General features: G+C 39.3%; 1 protein-coding gene across 2 annotated transcripts in view; it reads right to left on the bottom strand.

Annotated features, from left to right (window-relative positions):
- The window catches only part of LOC133988239 (vitamin D3 receptor A), a 78,629-nt gene that overhangs the window by 11,627 nt on the left and 46,347 nt on the right, over positions 1–20,655 (bottom strand). For both annotated transcript variants that reach the window (XM_062427814.1, XM_062427815.1), the window contains 5 exons: positions 17,239–17,386; positions 14,389–14,519; positions 4,021–4,205; positions 1,126–1,225; positions 182–359 (listed from right to left, as the gene is read on the bottom strand). In XM_062427814.1, the coding sequence (XP_062283798.1) occupies positions 182–359; positions 1,126–1,225; positions 4,021–4,205; positions 14,389–14,519; positions 17,239–17,384 (740 nt within the window). In that variant the 5' untranslated portion in view covers positions 17,385–17,386. The remainder of the gene's footprint in view (positions 1–181; positions 360–1,125; positions 1,226–4,020; positions 4,206–14,388; positions 14,520–17,238; positions 17,387–20,655) is intronic.

Consider the following 20,655-nt stretch of genomic DNA (forward strand, 5'->3'; position numbering starts at 1 on the left):
TGTATTGATGTATGACTACATTTTAGTTCTGAGCTGTTGGTTGAGACAGAACAAGCTATTTAAATATCTAAGTAAAAAAATATCAGCAATTCCTCACATTTTAGAAACATGCTGCCCCCCTGTCCTGATAGCCCAAACCCTACCTATACTTGACTATTATTGCAGTGTATCTTATTTGTACCTGAAGCCAGGGATCATCTTGGCAAAGCCTATGACTTTCTGAATGCTGTAGGAAACCAAGTCAGCCAGGTGGGGCAGCATGGAAAGCTTTTGGTCCTCCTCACTGGAGTCTGGACTACTAGCGCCGTCCTGGTACATCATTAACAGGTTGCTGAAGTTCATCTTGGTGTCCACCGACTCTGTTTGACGAGGGGATTAAGGAGACAAGACAAGGACAGGGGAGAAAAACAAGCAGAGGGGAGGGGCAGAGTAAGGAAGTGATTACAAGGATGCATTTAAACGTACGGAAATAGCAAAGAGCCGGTGAAAGGTTAACGGGCCTCTCGCAGGCAGCCCTGAACTGGCTGCGAGAGGTCATTGTTTGCATAATCCTGTTTAAATTGTTCTAAAATAAAAAGAGTAATAGCTAGAAGACATTCAAAAGACATTTTCTCTCTCAACTCTTGAAGACATGAGGATATTGCTCCACATTGAAAAGCTTTTTATAGAAAGGCACAAAAGCTTTTTTCTATTACTCTTTCTTACTCATCTCTCTCCTCACCATGGCACAATATATATTTTTTTTTAATAGTAACAACGAGCAGCAACAAGGACATGCAAAAGATAAATACACATATATCTTAGCAATAAAAAACAGTATGGAAAAGCAATGCATTTTATGTCATAGGTTCAACAATTATACATGCGTGTGTGAATGTTTCTGAATCGAGGAGCCTTGCAGGGTAAAGAGTAGTGGTTGTATATGTGTGAGTGTTGAATGGGTTTTCAACTGATACGCTAAAATGACAACAGAGGCAGATAGTGAGCGTAGAGTTACGGCTTATTTTTGTTAGTGTGTTTAAATTGAATAGCTCTCTTCAAGGCTATATCCTTTGTAAAGTCAAGCTCAATGCCTGAAAAGGAACAAGGATGGGAGGAGAAGAGTCTTGTGTTTGTGTATCTCACCAGGTGAGTGGTTGAATGAGTCAGAGGAGGCATCAGACAAAGAGTGAAGGGAGGCAGCTCTGCTGGCACTGCGTGTTACTGGGCCTTCACGCACTGGAGGCTGTACACACACACACACACACACACACACACACACACACACACACACACACACACACACACACACACACACACACACACACACACACACACACACACACACACACACACACACACACACACACACACACACACACACACACACACACACACACACACACACACACACACACACACACACACACACACACACACACACACACACACAAAATCAGACATTAATATCCTCCTCCCTGTAGTACATTCACAACTCTGTGCACTGCTGGGTTCCTCCGTGGTGCCTCCTGGTGAAGAATCAAATAATGTACAAGTGCAAATAATCACCACACACCGGGGGGACTGTTTCACCAAGCAGAGTTAGGAAATTACCTGGAAATCACTGCTGAGTAAAACCTGGAACTGGTCTTTATTACTTTAATTTTTTCTTTGAGTGGGTTCTGGGTTTTTACTCAGTGACCCGGCCTTGTGAAACAAGGCTCTAGGATTAAGAACATCTCTTACTTTTTTTAGTAGGCTACATAAAGGTTTTCAGCAAACCTGATGAAGTGCACAAAAGCGCTGGTTAAACACTTGGAACCTTCTAGAAAAGTCAAATAAACTCTCTAATCCTAAAGTGTGCTGGTTTATTTGTATGTTTGCACAAAGATTAATGTTAAGTTTTCTCAAAAGCTATGACATCATTGTTTTTAATGTCCTCTATGACCTTATTAAGTCTGCATCCATGTTATTTATCTTATAGACAATCATTGCTGATCATTTCCAAAGCTTGTTTTTTTAAGGACTAATTGACTTGTTAATTTTAAAAAAGGTTCTCATTCAGTTCAGAATGACAGCCACAACTCAATATCCGAGGGGGAAAGAAAAAAAAAAAAAAAGCTGTTTTTTGAGTGTGGTTGTGGCTGTCTGCACAGTGTGTGCTAGAAATCCCACTTGACACCAATAAATCAAGGAGAGAGAGAGAGAGAGAGAGAGAGAGAGAGAGAGGGAGAAACGTTTCATTCCAATCTGTATCCTCCGTCTCATTCGTTGGACGACCCGATTGTTGTGGCCGTTTGAGAGGAGCGCCGTCTAAAAGTATCAGGTTCGTGACATGAAGGGAGAAAATACGACGCCTCTGGCTGGTGGTTAAATGCCTTTGGTGACTCGTGTTACTGGTGTCGAGTATATTGAAAACACACACACAGGCGGTGGTAGCTGACGTGTTGGTCTGAAGTAAATATGACTGTGGTTGCAGACATTATTTACAGCTATCTCAAGATCAAAAGGCGTGGTGCTGACTCTCATTACTTGTACATACTCAGTGAAGTTCCAGCACTTCCCCACAAACGCACTACACATATGTTCAAATACCACCCATTCATAAATCTGGCTGTCACCACCAATTCTAGCAGGATGTATATGTATAACTCATGTGATCGGAATAAAAATTAACACATGGCATTTTTTTGGGTGTTTTTTAATGTATAAATTGTAGCTGCATTATTATGTATTCATGTTCCTCGGTTTTTGACTTTTCCTAAAATAATGTTGTGTAGCACCCCGTTAAAAATATTGAAGGTGAATCCAGATTTTATTAAATTTTTCAAATTTACCTGTATATGAAATGCATTTATTTTCACACAGCTCACGTTTAAACTAAGTTGCTAGGTAACAGCATTATTTGGAGTGTGTAATCTGAAAGCTACGTCAAGTCATAATAAATTATAAAAAAGAGAGGAGGAGGATACCTGAAGTGTAGGAAAGCTGTGTGTTTGAAGGACACGTGTTCTAATGAAGAAGATTTAACCTCTATACAAACATTAATTATGTGTAAAACCTATTGATAGTTAATTGATGATTCATTTATTTTAGTTTTTCCGTTTATTCTTTACAGGCTATTCAGCTGAATTTGCCCATTTGCTTTTATCTGTTTTTATGGATGGAACCAAAAGAGAAATATATATTTGTTTATGATGTTTGTTATGATGTAAATAAAAAAAATAAAATAAAAAAAAGCTTATATGCCTAAATAAATAATTGATGAGGTGAAATTGTGCGGTTGTCTTTCTTAATTTTGTTGCAACATTAAATCACACATAAGTGCAGTGGTTGTTTATTCTTATTAGGGCTCATTATTGTCCATTTAGGCTACTTTGGTAATTTAAATAACATGAGTCATCTCATTATGTGATGAATGTCGTTTTATGTTGATCTCACATCACCCAATTATGCATTTACTTACTTGTAACACCCATTTTCAGTGTAATTTTACCCTTATTTATACCGACGGCCATGAAAGCAATTAGATAAGATACTTAGATTATATTCAAAGCAATAGAAATGCAGTAGCCAGGTGAATGAGTTAATTTTAACAATTGGTGGTTTTAGTTATATAGAGCCCCCTGGCTGTTCTAGCGTTAACTGACATGAAGATACAAGAAGATACTACACCACAGAGCATATTGAAGCCTTTTATGGTGTTCGAGCTGTAATTGTAGTCTACTTCGGCCAATTACGGTCATGGGTACAAACTAAAAGAGAGAATGGTGTTGTGGTAAACCAGAGCAGATGTTATCCTCATCCTATTATTACGTTTTTTGGTTAAACACCAGTTGTTTAGGACACAGAAACCCATCAGATTTTTACTGGAAAATTTAGCACTATTGCTTGATATCATACCCACCCCGCCACCTCCCCACCTAAACATCAAAACCTGCTCCACCCATATTCTTAACAAAGAACAAAGTGATTCTGTGCCAATGATAATGAGAGTGTGGATTTGGTTAAAAAAAAAAAGAAACTTTGTAGTGGACTAACCCTGAAGCGGGAGAAGTCAGAATAGGAGGCATCGTAGGTCTTGTGGTGAGCTTCCACCAGGCTGGAGATGATGCGAGCCTGCTCATCATTCAGCCGCGGCCTCATCGCCTCCCTGGCTGCCTCCTCCTCCTTCCTCTTCAATATCATTTCTTTCTTTCTCTGAACTTCCTCATCTGTCAGGATGACTGGAATACAGAACAAAAGAGACAATTTATCAAAATATCTGTCAGGAATAAACATTCACAAATACTAACAGAAACTGATGAAAAGATGAAAGATACAAACACAAGGAAATCATCATTTATGTTTTCAATCAACACAACAAACCACATGCATAAACTCTTTAATCGTCACTGTCAGTCAAACAGTGAAAATCTGGATTGTGGATTGAGAATTTTTCCTAGTTCGAATCCATCTAAAAGAAAAAGAGCCACGGACACGATAGTTGCAAACGAGTCTTGGATTTAATCAAGCGGTAACTCCATTATCAGCAAGTATCACTCGATTGTAATTGATCTGGGCTCTTCTCACCGTTTCTAACTCTAACAGCTTCACACAGACACACACATACACACAGAGACACACAAACGTTGTCAGATAGCCTAGTGACACCAAACTCTCTTTTGTACCATCTGCATTACAATGTTGGTACACAGGATATCATTTTCAACCAAAGTGACACCGGAGGAGCTTTAAGTGTGTTAGCAGGTCATAAATAAAACTTTTCTATGAAACTGAAACAACTGTGTGTGTATGCCTGAAAGTGTGGAAACCAATACTGCCTAATCATCAAAATAAAAGCCTGTATGTAATCTTTAAAAAAATAACTATATATGCATCAAGACATTTTAAAAAGAGATATAATTTAAGAGGATTTTTATGTCCCAAAAGTATTGCCTGAACTGTTTAAGATCACAGCAATAATGATCCAGATTGAGGTTGAATTGTGAATTTAACTGTGACACATGGAGAGTAAAAAAGTGCTACTAGTCAGCAATTAAACTAAGTTTGCTTTTCAAAACTAGTTAAAGGAGCTGTAATTTAAGCTACAAATATTTCCATCCTGGGTTACATGAAACATACATTTCCTCAGGCTGGCACACAGAAAAAGACCTGTCATGTCTGCTGCCCTTTCACACAGCTGATGCAGCGGGTGTTGGATGTTTAAGTGCCTTTTGCTTTATTCATGACTGCATGGAGGAGTGGGGGAGACTGTGGAATGGATTAGACACACTGTTTATAGTGACTCTCTTAGGTTGGATGACACGGGTGGATCTTTTGGGAATTGTTGGGTTTGCCTGCTGCGTGTCCCACATGTCCTGGTGCATCACAGTGCTTCATGGTTTTAATATTCCTTACACTCATTATTCATCGCAGATCGTAACAGATTTACATCAATTATATTCAAGTACTTGCTGATATGTTCTGCTACCCTGCTGACTTTTTTAAAAAACAGTTACAATGTCAATTTTTTGCAACTTTAGCTAACCTGACTTGGCTTTGCTACCACTGCCTTCATATCAAAATGCTGGAATTGTGAAGTTTATCCTGAAGGTACTGTCAATCACTCCTATAGCTTCACACATCACTATGAGCACGTTGCTGCAAATAACAAAGCAGAACCCTGCAGTCAAAACACAGTGTGGATGACAGAATGACTGCAGCCGAGCGATAAATAAGGCACTCTTATGCACCGAGTAGTTCTGGAAGGGCTGTGTTGGGGTGTCACGCGTGAACGACTCGAGCAGAAGCACTCACACGTTGGCTACAGTACCTCAGTCTATTGGCTTTTTAAAATTTTAATTCTAACTCATAGTTCAGGCCGACTCTTTGGAAGAAGGCTTCAGTAGCTGGTATCTCAGAGCCCTCTGAGATCTACCCAAACCTTCACTGAGCAGCTGATGTAGAGAGGCCACTTTCAACAGTCAAGCAGCTATTACATCTTTGTTTTTTGTATGCATTTTAATTCAGTTAAGCATGAGAACACACAATATTTTTCTCTTTAAAGTTAGACATCACTCAGCAAAGGTTAAGAAAGGTTGAAGGACTAATATCTCAATATGTGCTGCAGAGTGAAAGGTGTGAAACAGGAAACTTAAGATCATGAAAAAATGCTGAACAAATGTTCACTGTGTGGTTATGAATAAACACATCCACTGACATACACTGTATGTGAACATTTCACATACGTGTGCAGTAGTTAGTTATGCATGCAGTATACCATATTCAGGTGTGTTTGTTTACTATATACTACAGAGCATGAGAGAAGCAGTGAGTGTGTTATGTCATCAGCATTACCCTGCTGACAACAATAGGAACACACTGCGAGCTTCCCAGCACACACAGACAAATTATACAGAGAATAGAGATAATAACACACCAGTCAAACAGAAGTGAATATTTTTAGAGCAAATACTTACAACTGAAACCAAATTATTATTTTTTTTAAATAAAAAATGTGCTACATATTTCACATCATGACCGCAACGCATTAATTACACGTGGCTTTTCATCTTCAGAATGTGGCACTCTTATAATAGTGCACACAAAGGGAACAAAGAAATTGCCCAATTCAAAAACATTACAGACAATTAACTACTTCACTGGTTATTTACAGTTATTCTTGTCATGCAGGTCTAGAGCCCGGCTCTGTCGCTCGCCCCATAGTCGCTGCTGGAGTAAAGCGCTGACCCCTGAATGCCTCGGCCCGTATTATCGTTTTTGACTCTGCCACAGTGACCGATTACCCGTGAAGCGCTCGACTGTGCAGACCTCGACTGACAGACGGCAAGACTGCCAGACAGACCGCGGTTGCCAAAAAGAGACAGGCCCCGAGCCATGAGGTCACAAAGCATGCGGATACGATGGGAAAACTGTCTAACTATTCATATTTTATAGACATTAAATTTAGCTTCATAAAATGATGCTATTTGTTTAGGGTTTATGGGTCTGGGTGTACCATTTTTACAGAGATAGAGACCTTGCTCATGCAGTCTAAGTGCTCTCTTATGTCCTTACACTATTACTTTTTCATATTCTGAATAGCCTGCTCTCAATTAGCTGTTTTTATGAAGTTATAATAGCTTAAACAGCAAATTGTGGTTTACCTGAGACCTCCAAGTGCGCCTAGCCTGTAAATAAAATATGTCATCAGGTCGCAAGCAACGTCTACGTAGCCAGGTTTTTTGTGTGTGTAACGGTCAGCACATACCGCATTTGAACTAAAAGGAATAAATAAACCAAACTGCTAATTTAAATAGACAGATGAGTTAACGTGGATGAATAAATAATAGTGCTCAGATCATGCTCTTCATACTAAACACTGGTTGTTTTCCTGGAGGCCGTAAGCTGTAAACAACTATATTTAAAGTAGATTTGCAGTGATTGCACCCTGGATTGCAACCACAGAAGTGGCGTTACATAACCGCATGATGTGGTGATGCAGGCAAACAAAAAACAACAACAACAACAACAAGAGTTTGGCTACACAGGCTTAAAAAGGCAGCTGAATGAATCGGACTGCTTAGCTAACCAAAAGGATTTGCTTGGCTTTCATCTCCTTTAACCCCACCGTCATTAATTAGGCTTTGGCCGCTCTCCAATGTCCATCCAGTCCCCGATGCCAGGAGCGGACTGCCTAGAACCACTCCTTGCGGTGAGGACATCCAAGTATGTGGCACGAAAAAACCCAATCATGAATAGGCGCAGTTTGGTCAAAGTTTGGCACGGGGCGTCAAAGCGACTATTCTAAGGCTGGGGACATGATTGAACCAGTCAGCCTCCAGCCAAGTTAGAGCCCTTGGATGGCATCATTAAGGCACACACACACAAGAGACCATCAAAGGAACATCTTGACGACCCCACAGCGTTTGGCAGACGCTGAGTAGTTCACCGAAAAAGAGAGTTTGCTGTTTTGGATGTGGTGATGTGGTGCTCCTGCACGGCAGAGAAGAGTAATGAAAGAAAAGAAACAGGAGAAACAGTGAGAGGTGGTGAGAGGGTGTTGATAAAAAAAAAAAAAAGAGTTCGGTCAGCACCGGTAGTGCCAGAGAGTCGCTGGCAAAGAGGGAAAGTTACAGAGGGCCCCCCTCAAGTTTCACAGCGGGCTTACTCATTAACCGGTCGGCCAACCAGCTAAATACATGAGACGCTCAGATTTGTGTGTGATAGATGTCAAGCTGGGTTTGGTGCGTGGCCAAATATTTCTCCACTATTGCCCCGGAGGTGTGATCTTCCAGAAGTAAATTTTAAGGTTCAACCACGTGTCAGGGCACCCACATAGCTGAGTGTGATGCAAAATGGCTTATCAACAGATCACGATGGAAGTGTTGTATTGCTGCCAGGCAGACGTGGGGTGTGTAAACATTAGGTGACACTAGATTGTATCTACTCTGTAATTTAACCAGTAACGCACCTGCTTCTTATGAATGAATACATCAGGATCCTTTCCTCATTTGCGATTGGTTTCCTGCTAAAAAAGCTTTGTTTCACCTACCTCTAATGTGATTTTAGTCTGTCCCGACTACAATTTGAACATCTGGCACTTATGGTAATCAGGTGTAAAAAGGTTGTTAGAGAGGCAGAATACAAAAGACTGGAGAAAGAGAGAGAATGGAGAATACGAATGAGGGAGGCAAGTGGAGGGCAGCTCCGCGGGAGAAGCTTTGCCACCGACAGACACCGAGTACGGGAATTCAATGGTCTGAAGGCAAAACGTTTCATAAACCCGTCCTGTGATTCTAATCCTGTTAGTTACACGCCTGTACAAACATACAAACATGGCAGGCATGCAAATACACTCACAACACACACACATATAAGGGGTATTCTCCTGGCTTCTCTTTAACCTCAAACAAGGACAGCAGGGGTGTTTACTCTGCACTCAGCTGGCACTGCTCACAGAGGAGACACACACACACACACACCTCTAATAGGAACACTTATGAAGCTTAGATTATGCTGCAAATCTAAAGACAGGACAGCATAAGGAGAGTCAAACACAAACATACAGAATGCCTCAATTGTAATTAATACTCTGTGATGCATTCATGAACACTACTACTAATAGCTATTGATTTTTTATTGTTTACCCTCATCAACTGCACATTAGGAAATTGTAATTAAAAAATAATTAAACTCTCTTTCAAGAAGCCATTGAGTAACGAGAACATAAATCTCATTCTAATTATTTTTAAGTAGTTTCAGAGTAGAAGTTTCGGGCACACCTCCACCTTGTTCCTGCTTTTTAACTACTCTATTTAAATGCTGTTAGTAATGTGTTGGTCTAACAATAACAATTAAGATGTTCTGTATAAGTGATGCTAGAGCTTTGACTTAAAAAAATAAAAAGTTGTTTCAAAAGTTATCCTGAGAAATATGTAATAGTGGACATGTCTGCAACAAGTGTCAAAACATACTGTACTGCAATTGAATTAGAATGTACATTACTTCAGGATACAGTCAAGGACTGACTGTTATTATACACACAAATAAGGGACTGTTGGGATCCTTGTCAGTAGTTTGTCATATGAGCAACTTAAACAGGTCACATGACCAAAAGGCAGACTCCCCAATGATAAACCCAGACAACAACAGCAGCATACATCCAAGTGTCTGCTTTATCAATATCACATGCTTGTATGTATGTGATCCACTGCTATTATTGTGAGGCTTTCAATTCTCCACTCACTGCTACACCTTTATCCTGGCCCTTGAGCACATTAGCTCAAATAATGATCAAACTGGCTCACAGAACAAATCGAGGATGCACACACACGACACAGTGACATGGATACACAGGTTTTTTCCTGGTTCAACCATGACCTACTTAACCTGAACTTTATTTATTTATTTTTCATAGGAGAAAAAGAATGTAAACTGGGTCAGGTCATGAGCAATTGCACAACATCACGTCTGTAGAGTGAAAGGAAGTTACTTTTAGTACTTTTGTGACTGGTGACTTTCTTATGTTCTCTTTCTCATTTTCTTTGTAATTTGTTGTTTCCTTTTCTTTATGTTGTCCTCAGTCTACACTTGTTCTGTCTCATTATCAGCACATTAACCTGTCTGAAAAGGTGCTATATAAATAAAGTTGGATTGATGAATTGATTAAAACATTGTACAACATTTGCAGTTAACATTGTACAACAAAATAAAACATTTTAGAAATAAAATTTGTTTTTCAAGTGGTCTATTTTTTTTTTTCATTCTTTGTATTTAAAGTTGTCTGATATGTAACATATGGACATATTTGAAAATTCATCATCCATTCAGTACAGTTTAATGTAGTTTGAGAATATGAGCTACTTCTATAGACTCTTAGAAGCAGTGAGCCTCACTATAGCTGTAATTCTTCTGTATTTTCCAGTTCATTAAGACTGTGTGTTTAACAGCTGCATGCAGATGTAATGAGGCGCTGTGTTTGATTTTACATTCTCAAGTTGTTTTCGAAGTAAACACACTGCTGGCTGAAGGGAACGCGTATATTTAATGAAATTATGGATGAAAGTAAAAGGATTACATCTTTAAGACACTTTATATCAGGGCGATGCTGTATCTAGTGCTTAAGTGTGCCAGCATCACCTCAACCATAACAGCAAATTTCTTAAATAGTCTGATTGATTTCCTTTACTCTACATGGTGCTTTTACTAGGAGGAGTCTGCATGCATCCACTGTCTCCAAAAGTGACAAGTTCTACATAAACCGAAGCTGTTTAGAGTACCGGGATGTAAACAACCAGTTTAATGCAAACAAGAGCGCAGAAGTACGCCTGGGTTATTTTAAAACTGCCATGTGTATGTGGCACAATATTAAATGGATGTAACCAGAGTGGATATGTTGCCCATAACAACTTTTTCACTCAAATTAAGACACCAAACACATGTAGTAACTGCTGCCTTCAGATGACTATGACAGGAGTTAAAATGAATTATGCTTTTGATGTCAAGTGTTAATTAGCCTATGTATCATTCTGCTGTTTCTTCTCAGCTCGGACTGACAGAGAGCATCGATGCGGCATTGTTTATTTTAAGTTTACTATCATAGAAAAGGCTCAGATTTTGTATAAGCAGTACAAAATACACAAACGCATAGAAGAAATATTAGGCAGCTGTGATACTCCAACAAACCACTTTACACTGATAAGAATCTTACTCCTCCAGCTTGTTTTTTGCTCATCTTCTCTCAGTGAAGTACAGACACTCCAGCATGTCATGTGGCTATCTCTGGTTAACTTGGTTGTTGTCAGGCTGGACCCTGCCCTTCATCATCTCTGTTTCACACAAACACACACACAGTCTATTTATGAATGAAATGTGGGCCAGACCATTGTGTGTCTCTTTGAAGACAGAGAGCTATTGTTGAAAAGGATTTTAACCCCCCCGGCTCCTCTCTCTCTCTCTCTCTCTCTCTCTCTCTCTCTCTCTCTCTCTCTCTCTCTCTCTCTCTCTCTCTCTCTCTCTCTCTCTCTCTCTCTCTCTCTCTCTCTCTCTCTCTCTCTCTCTCTCTCTCTCTCTCTCTCTCTCTCTCTCTCTCTCTCTCTCTCCCTCTCTCTCTCTCCCTCTCTCCCTCTCTCCCTCTCTCCCTCTCTCCCTCCCTCCCTCCCTCCCTCCCTCTCTCCCTCTCTCCCTCCCTCCCTCTCCCTCTCCCTCTCCCTCTCCCTCTCCCTCTCCCTCTCCCTCTCTCCCTCTCATCATCTAAAGCTTGACATGGCTCTGTGGATGCAGTGCTCCTACTGCTGGGTGAGTTTGCAGAAAATTGACTTGCAATCCAGCTATGAGAGAAAAGTGGTACTTCTTCTATATTTTACAATGAAATAAGAGGCGTGCAGGGCCGCTGATGTAATAACTACTGGATAATGTGATTTGTCAACATACAAAAGAAAGTTCCCCCATCGATTTTGGTTATCATGAACCAGTTGTGACAACGTGTCATTTTGCATTAACAAAGGGTGAGATGATGTCTCATTCTCCCTTCAGAGGCCTTTCTACTTGCATTACACCCTGGTACTACATGCATAACCAACAGGATTAAGAGAAAAGGATTGTCAAACATCCTTTCAAATATATTACGCAATTTCAACCCAATGTTTTCAATGAACTAATCTAAACTGCAGTGTTAATATAGCCATCTTCCAGAATAAAGGCAGGATTAAGCACACTGCCGATTATTTGCAGCATCTATTTGAACCAAGCCTCAGTTTGCCATATGGTTCAACCTTCCCTATGCATATTCATCATTGTCTGTCTCCTTGTTGCAAATCAGATAAATGTACACCCTGACACTGATTCTATTGGCTGCAGTTCCTTCTGAATGTTGTTAAATATTTGATTAAATGCTATGCAAGCAGGAAACCAGTTTACTGTCAGCAGCAGCCAACTTGATGCTAATTTCTCCAGGCAGTTCCTACATCTAAATGTTACAGAGCTTTAGGTTAGTTTCTTTTAGATTATTTTAGATATTCTTTAAGAAGAAGGCAGGGTACAAAATTAGCAGCAGCCACAAGCCAAATTCTGGTCAAATATGTAAGTGGCTTGTCGATCACCAGGCAAAAAAAACAATGGTAACCTACTAAATGGCTGGTAAATTTTGAACATTCACTAGCCATTTAGCCAACAATTTAACAAAACATACTGAATTGCACCCCACCGTTGCACCCCTACTCGGAAGCATTTATCTCATTACGCAAATCCTGATTGGCTGGTGATCGCAACGTCCACGTCAGGTGGTTTCACCTCCCTTTAAATAGCTTATGCTATGATGTAGTCATCATTAAGAATAAGCACCTTTTCTTTATTCACCCGATAGATTTGTTAGATGGGAAATTTCACTCATATTACCATAAGAACTGACTGTAGTATCTTGGATGCTTCCATGTCTCGATCACCAGTAAATCAGCATTGGTGCGATTAGATAAATGCTGCTCAGGAATACACAGGGGTGCATTTGCAATAGGGAGACATCAAATCTAATATCATGAATGAGAACTTATTGAGAATTTATGGAGCATTCTGTACTCACACAGATCACTGGAAAAAAGATCATGTAATCAATTATATATACAATTGTAATAATGACGATGACAGCCTAATAAAGAGCATCAATTAAACAGTTCTATGCAACTAGTAAAGTAACTTGCAATAGAATATTATTATCTGAATGTACTTACAATACAGTACTTAAATGAGACTCCAGAGACACTGGAATGATATTTTGGGTTGCTTTTGAGTATTGCATCAATTTAAATACTGAATAACATTGGAAGATTTTTTTTTTAACTTTGCTGTCCTAATTGGAAGCTGAAATGCCAGAAATATATAAAAAGAAAAAAGAAAAAGCCCCCTAGGTGAGCCAGCCTCTACACGCTCATTAAATATGCTGCTATAACACCAGCTACAGATATGTTTCCTTCTGCACTGTGAGCTGCCTTCCTCTCGTTGCCTTTGCATGTAAACACAAGAACAGGTTGAAATTTTGCATTACCTAAAATACCTTTTGAGTACAAAAAAATAAGAATTAAAAGAGGTAGTTAACTGTACTAAATTCATTATTAGCTGTGCTTTTCAAGCTTAACCAATTTCCTGAAGCAGCATCAGACGCAGCTGCTCTACATCGGCTGCATAAATTAATATTACATCAAAGGGAAATCGAGAGGATGCAACAATTTTACATCCTGCATTAATATCATCCTCAGTGTCTACCTTTAGTCTTATCTATGTCAATTTTATAATATTCTTATTCTTGATCAGACACTCTGTTTTAAAATGAAAATGAGTTGCTAAACGTTTGTGTATATTAAAGCCTCCACAAAGACATTAAGATGTGAATTTAAAGAATTTGTTTTCCGTTTCAAGAATTGTTTTTATCATCATGTGATATGAGTTAGACAGTACTAGATTCATCTCAGGTACAGTCACTTGCTTCAGAAAACTCAAAATGAAACTGCATTGAAAATAAATTAAATGATCTTATTAGCAGGGTTCAAGCTCATTTTTTTTGTCAGAACACTGTTAAAGCACAGCTACCAACTGCTTACATTATAAGATCAGAAAAGTGAAGAAAATACATCAACACACTGATGAAACTCAAGATATTTGCAGCTAAACCTATGTTACCTTCTCAAACTATATTACAGTTAATTATATATACACATGCGTTAATTGCCTTGGATGCAAGAACCCCATACAGACACAACACACATGCACACACACAAAGCAAAACCAGGGTTATTTACTGTTTTTGCTTCATGATCCATGGAAATGAAATACAAATCATAGCTTAGGTTTTGCCACTCTTCATATATTTTCTCTGTGTTTGCTTGCTGGTACATTGCTTCTGTGCAATATCAGAGGTCAGTAAGGTCAACTCACACTCTTTCATCATGCCGATGTCGATGCAGCGTTTGAGACGACAGGCCTGGCAGTGACGCCGGTTGTCCTTGGTGATGGTGCAGCTTCCGTTAAATGGGCAGGTGAAGGAGGCTTTACGCTTCATACTGCGTCTGCAGGAGTGAAAAAATGAACACTGTTTAGATTCATTTCTGGAGGTGGTTAAAATATATTGCAAGGACAGAAGGAGGTGGCTTTTCCTGTTTCTTTCCTGTGGCACATTAAAGGGATGTTAACAAAAATTCAGATACAAGAATTTAAACATCCAGATGCATTGTAACCACACATTTTATCCACTTCAATGTGAAGCAGTTGAGATGAAATGAATACACAATGTGATGTCTTTATTCCTCTCCCTTTAGCTGATGGGATAAAAATGTATTTCAATATTTCATCAGTGAATCCAATGGACAAATCCTGTGAGCAAAGAAGGAAAAGAAAAACCAGAAGTATTATGAACACCACTGAATAATGGATATTGTTCTGAAAACATTGCAAGCATCTTCATGTAGAGAACATACTGTTTTATAACCGTGACCCCAGTGTATACTAACATCTCTAAAACAAGTAGTTAAAATCTCACAGTCTGATTGGTTGATAGCCTTGGTGTAATGATTCTAGAGCTATAACGTTTAATTTCTTAATTTCAACAAACACTCCATGGCTGCTGTTAAAATGTTGCCAGTAATCTGTAAGCGAGCAGGAACGACGTGGAGCTTCACCAACCAGCGACTCCACAGCACCATGACACAAAAGCATTCGGATGTGGATCTCCAAGCAAGGGAGATAGTGTCCATAAGCAGAAAGAGAGATACAGCCTGTAAGCAAGACAGATAATGTCCGTAAGAAAGAGAGATAATGTCCGTAAGAAAGAGAGATAATGTCCAAAAGCAAGAGAGACAACGTCCAAAAGCAAGAGAGATAATGCCTGTAAGCATGAGAGATAATGTCCGAAAACAAGAAAGATAATGTCTGTAAGCATGAGAGATAATGTCCGAAAAACAAGAAAGATAATGTCTGTAAACAAGAGAGATAATGTCCATAAGAAAGAGGGATAATGTCCGTAAGAAAGAGGGATAATGTACGTAAGAAAAAGGGATAATGTCCGAAAGCAAGAGAGACTATGTCCGTAAATAAGAGAGATAACATCTGAAAGCAAAAGGGATAATGTCCGTAAGCAAAAGACACGATGTCCGAAAGAAAGAGAGATAACGTCCGAAAGCAAGAGGGATAACGTCTGAAAGCAAGAGGGATAACGTCCGAAAGCAAGAGACATAACATCCGAAAGCAAAAGAGATAATGTCCATAAGAAAAAGGAATAATGTCCGTAAGAAAGAGGAATAATGTCCACAAGCAAGAGCTCTCTCCAGAACCATTGGGGACTGAAGCTTGCTGTCCGGAGAAGGTGGAGCAGTATCCTCGCCACACCAAGTGATCCATCTCCTAACAAAAGAAATACACCTAACGTGATTGCAAACATATTGCAACATGATCACTGTGACGTGGGACTGATTTTCCATGTGTGTAAAATATATGTGAATGATAAACTCTGGTTAGATAGCTGACTAGCTTGAACATTAGTTTAGCAGTTTAATAACTGTGCATAGAAACTATAGGCTTTTTTGTAAATGTCTCTCGTCATTGGCATTTAATAAAGCTGTTATTAAAGTTTGATTGCGTGTATTAGAACCTGACCGATATATCAGTCGGCTGATATTGACCTATTGCAGATATATCTGTATCGGTGAATATGTTGTCTGATATGTGCTGATTTTTTAACACCGCTAATTAAATTCCCAGTGAAGTTTACTGTTTCAGTGCACAGTGTCATTTTATACAATAAAGTTTATTGTTAAACTGTAAAATATCATACCATCATTACATATCTTGGTCACAAGTGTTTGATAACTACATTTGAGGGATCACTACAAAAAGTGTTTATGTTTATATTATGTGTATGTAATATTATCAGCCAATATATCAGTATTGGAATTATTTTACTCCCTAATAGCAGTATCGGCCCCCAAAATCCAGTGTCGGTCAGACCGAAGTGTCTATATCATTTCTATACTGCCCTATTTGGTAACCATCTTATAATAGCAATACATTATTATGTCATAACTAGCCGAGGTATATTGTGATATCACAGTGAAGGGGATTGTCAGAAAAACACTTCCCCTGAGCCTTAATATACAACAGCCAGTCATGAGATATTGCTTATTGAACATGCATGCACACTCCACTGAATGTTAATTTGCTGTTAGGCAAAAGTAACATGTTAAACAGGGGCATAGCAGCCCGTGTACTAAAACATTTGCATGTATTCATATTGGCAATATAAAACAAAAACATGTTTCTCATGAATACATCAATGTTTTAGGAAGTAAGAAAATACTAGTTGACTATTTATTCATAAGCTGTGCATTACAGTTTTAAATCTATGTGAAACCAAAAAGACTTTTGCACAAAGTATTTTTAAACATTCAAGTTCAAGGCATATTAGATGCTGCCTAAAAAGTTAAACAAAAATAAGCCTAATTTTTCTAATACAATTGAACAAAAATTGACTATTTGTAACTGAATGTAAGTTAAGACAGTGGTGAAATTTGAAAAGTAATGAAAGGTTGGCAGAAAAATCACTGCTAAAGCACAGAATGCTCAAATTAAAGCATTTAGAACTGCATACTGAGAACACCTCTCCGCATGGAAAGGCTGATAATTACACCTCATCTCCTCCTATTATGCCACCACCTGACGCAGTAACACACAGACTCCAACGATACACAGAGACAACAAAATAGTTGACATGAGTATGCACAGCCCGACACCAACCTGAAGAACCCCTTGCAGCCCTCGCAGGTCATGGCGTTGAAGTGGAAGCCAGTGGCCTTGTCGCCGCACACACCACAGATCCGCGGGGCGTTGCGGTCGAACTCGTCCGGTCCGACCACCGACGTCGTCACCGTCATGGGCTCCATCACTGGAGAGACAAAGAAAGAAAGAAACAAAAAAAGAGTGGAGATTAGAGCCAGTTTCTGACTTAGTGATGCCTAAAAACTGCTGCTGCTTGTCCCGAGTGAACGACATAAACACAAAAAGGTAAGTTTACTTTGTGCATCCATCATTTTCACCGGCCGCGAATGAAACTTTAAAAAAAATCAGTTTGTTTCCTCTCGTCGTGTGTTGTGTGGAAGTGTCTGACTTTGTGCTTGTTGGGGAGGTGTGCGTTTTCCTCTTATACCAACAGGTGTTGGGCTATTAGCATATTTAGCAAAAGGCATTGACAGCCACACTCTCCATCTCGCAGCTATTGGCTGAGTGACTCAGCAGAGATGGGTGCACACACACACACACACACACACACACACATCAAAACGCATACACATACACCATTTAAAGAATCGTGAAAATACAGTGTTAATGGGAAAGAGAATTAATGGCAGAAAGAGGGCTGTTTGCCAGAGTCTAAGAAATGACGGATACATTTAATACTGCCCAGATGAAATATTCTCTACAGCACTCATTTTTCCACACTAACACACACTCACACATGGACCATCTGGCCGTCCCTTATGAAATAAACAGCAGTAGAGTAACACACACCGACAGGCCGACTGTGAGCAAACTAATCCATATTAATCTGTACAGAAAGTGCCTCTGTCTAAAGTCAAATTGAAGAGGTGAGAATACTTTAAGAAAGTCAAAACAGGAGAAGAGAGGAGAGGAGATGACGGAGGATGAAAGGAACACTGCGCAGCGAGCAGGCAGGTTTATGAGTGGATTCAGGTGTGAAGCATGTGTAGAATATGTTATAGTATGAGTCTCCAATCATATCTCATATTTTAATGCATATGCTGATGTGAACTGACTGGACTGCATAAACCCTGGAGGGACACACACAGAAAAATGTTAATCAAGTGGTTTTAGTTGCCTAAAGTTAGTTTTTGATCATACTGACAAATGACCTTTTTGTTATTAAGGTATAATATGACTTAAGATTTAATTTCTGACTGGATAAAGCTCATTAAAGTTTCAAACGAATAACGATGGAGCATAAGATGAAGGAGATTACAAAATTTGGAAGATTACATTAAAGATGACATTAAAATCGTACAATTGGTGTGTTTTCAGGTGTTAACAACTCTATTAATATGTCATTTCTGTTAAACAACTGTTCAAGAAAATTAAAAAATACGAGTGATAGTAAAGCTTAAGATAAGCAGAAGCATCACTTAAAAAATTAGTGATGGCTTTATTATTGCCTTCTGGTATAGGATGTGGTTTCTAATTTGGTTGAATTTATTTCTCATTAAGACAACAGCAGGGAACAGTGAACACAATGTAATCGTATATTAATGGTACTCTTGAGTTGTGGCTTACATGTCGAGCCAGTACTTACAATTGAAACATGCTGAGCAGAAATGTGTTTAACTTGAAAGAAAAATGGAGAGGGAGAAAGAAAGAGTTAAACGATAAAACATTTTTTTTTTAAAAAGAAGAAACAAAGAAAAGATTGAAAATGTAGGTACTCCTCAGTGCTGTTATGCTTTTAGAGATCTGGGCCTATAGACAAACAACACTATGAAGATACTGTATGTGCAAGAGAGAGAGAGGGGGGGGGGTATGTCCGATAATGTCAAACCAGGACAGAGCGACGGGAGGAAATGGGCGCCGGAGGATGGTGGGGGAGAACTCGTGGTTTGGTAGGGAGAGGCAGGTGAGAGTGTTAAGTGAAAGATGGGAGACAAATATAGCCAGACTCCATTATCTCTCATTACATCTTGGCTTGAAGCTTCAGACACACGTACGCATGAGCCAGGAAGCATCAGTAGCGTTACCGAGTACACACAACACCCACGACGCCAGGACATACACACACACACACACTTCAAATGTGGGTGGAGTATCACCTTAATACACACCATTTGTGTGTGTGTCTGTGTGTGTGTGTGGGGGGCTCACATGTAAGCACAGGGGTGTAGGGGTGGGGGATCCTCATTCATAAACATAGCAGTGATTTCAGGTTACAGTGTGTGTTGTGGGGGCAGGTGATGTGCATGTTGACAGGACACACAAAAACAGGCTTTTGAATAATGAAAAAAATTGAGAGGTTGTTGTCCAACTACTCGACAGACCTGCGTGCGACCGACAACCTGCCGTTTCATTAGTGGTGCTGATTAACAGTGCTGCGATCAGTGCTCCGGGTCTGTAATTAACATGTCTGATAATATTTCTGCTTTAATCACTACTTTGTCACTTGTTTTCCCCCTTTATGCGTTTTCTCTCTCAGTTGTTTCTCATTTGTAACACTGCTAAATAATTAGTGCTTTTATTTATTCATAGTCCGCGTGATTAATTGGTCGCTGCCAGGCTGACGGGTTAATTTCATCTCTCTCCCTCTCTGTTTTTTTTCTCTCCATCCCTCTCTACTGACTGCATTTGTTCCACTTTAAAAGAGAAAAAAAGCGATTAGTATGTTTTCCTCACACAGAATGAGTATGTGTGATTATAAGAGAGACAGAGGGTGTTCTGGTTCTAGTGATGTTGACTGATTTCTTTTTTAATATCACATTTTTATTAAAAATTCCTGATTATGCAAGTGCAAACATGGTAGTTGAGACAAGGAGGTTAGTCTATCCAAGTGATCCAATTTTTCTTAATCCAAGCTGTTGCGATTTATTTGTACTCGTTTATTCAGTTTTTAAGTTTTAAAGACGCTAGGGCAGCGCTTATTACGACATCCGTGCCAACAAAACAAATTGAATTGAACTGAACTGTAGAGACAGGAGAGGTAATGTTGTTGGACAAAACAGAGCTCAGCTGTGCATAATGGATTCTTCGTGGATCCATTTTCATAAAAATTAAGTGTGGGTATCGACACCGGAGACTGATTTATTCAGTGTGTTGCACGGTGAAGGTCATATCATCTCTGTCTGTAGAGGACACTGAGATATATTGTATGCACACAGGGGTCTGTGTACTAAGCAAAGAACTGGCAGCAATAACTATAATAAATTACAATCACAGCTGCTTTATATTAAACTTCATGGTTTGTGTTATAGTTGCATTATTGTGAAAATGTACCTATTACTTTACATCTGAGCTGTGTCATAATCTAGAGAGAACTACAGGTAATCCAAATGCCACATGTATAGCACAGTAAGCTAAATACTATCTGCACTTTCACAAATAATGATATCAATATGTGATACAATAGACTGAAAAACCTTCACTATGTAATAGTGACAC

Source organism: Scomber scombrus, chromosome 10, assembly GCF_963691925.1.
Source record: "Scomber scombrus chromosome 10, fScoSco1.1, whole genome shotgun sequence".
NCBI classification, from domain to species: domain Eukaryota; kingdom Metazoa; phylum Chordata; class Actinopteri; order Scombriformes; family Scombridae; genus Scomber; species Scomber scombrus.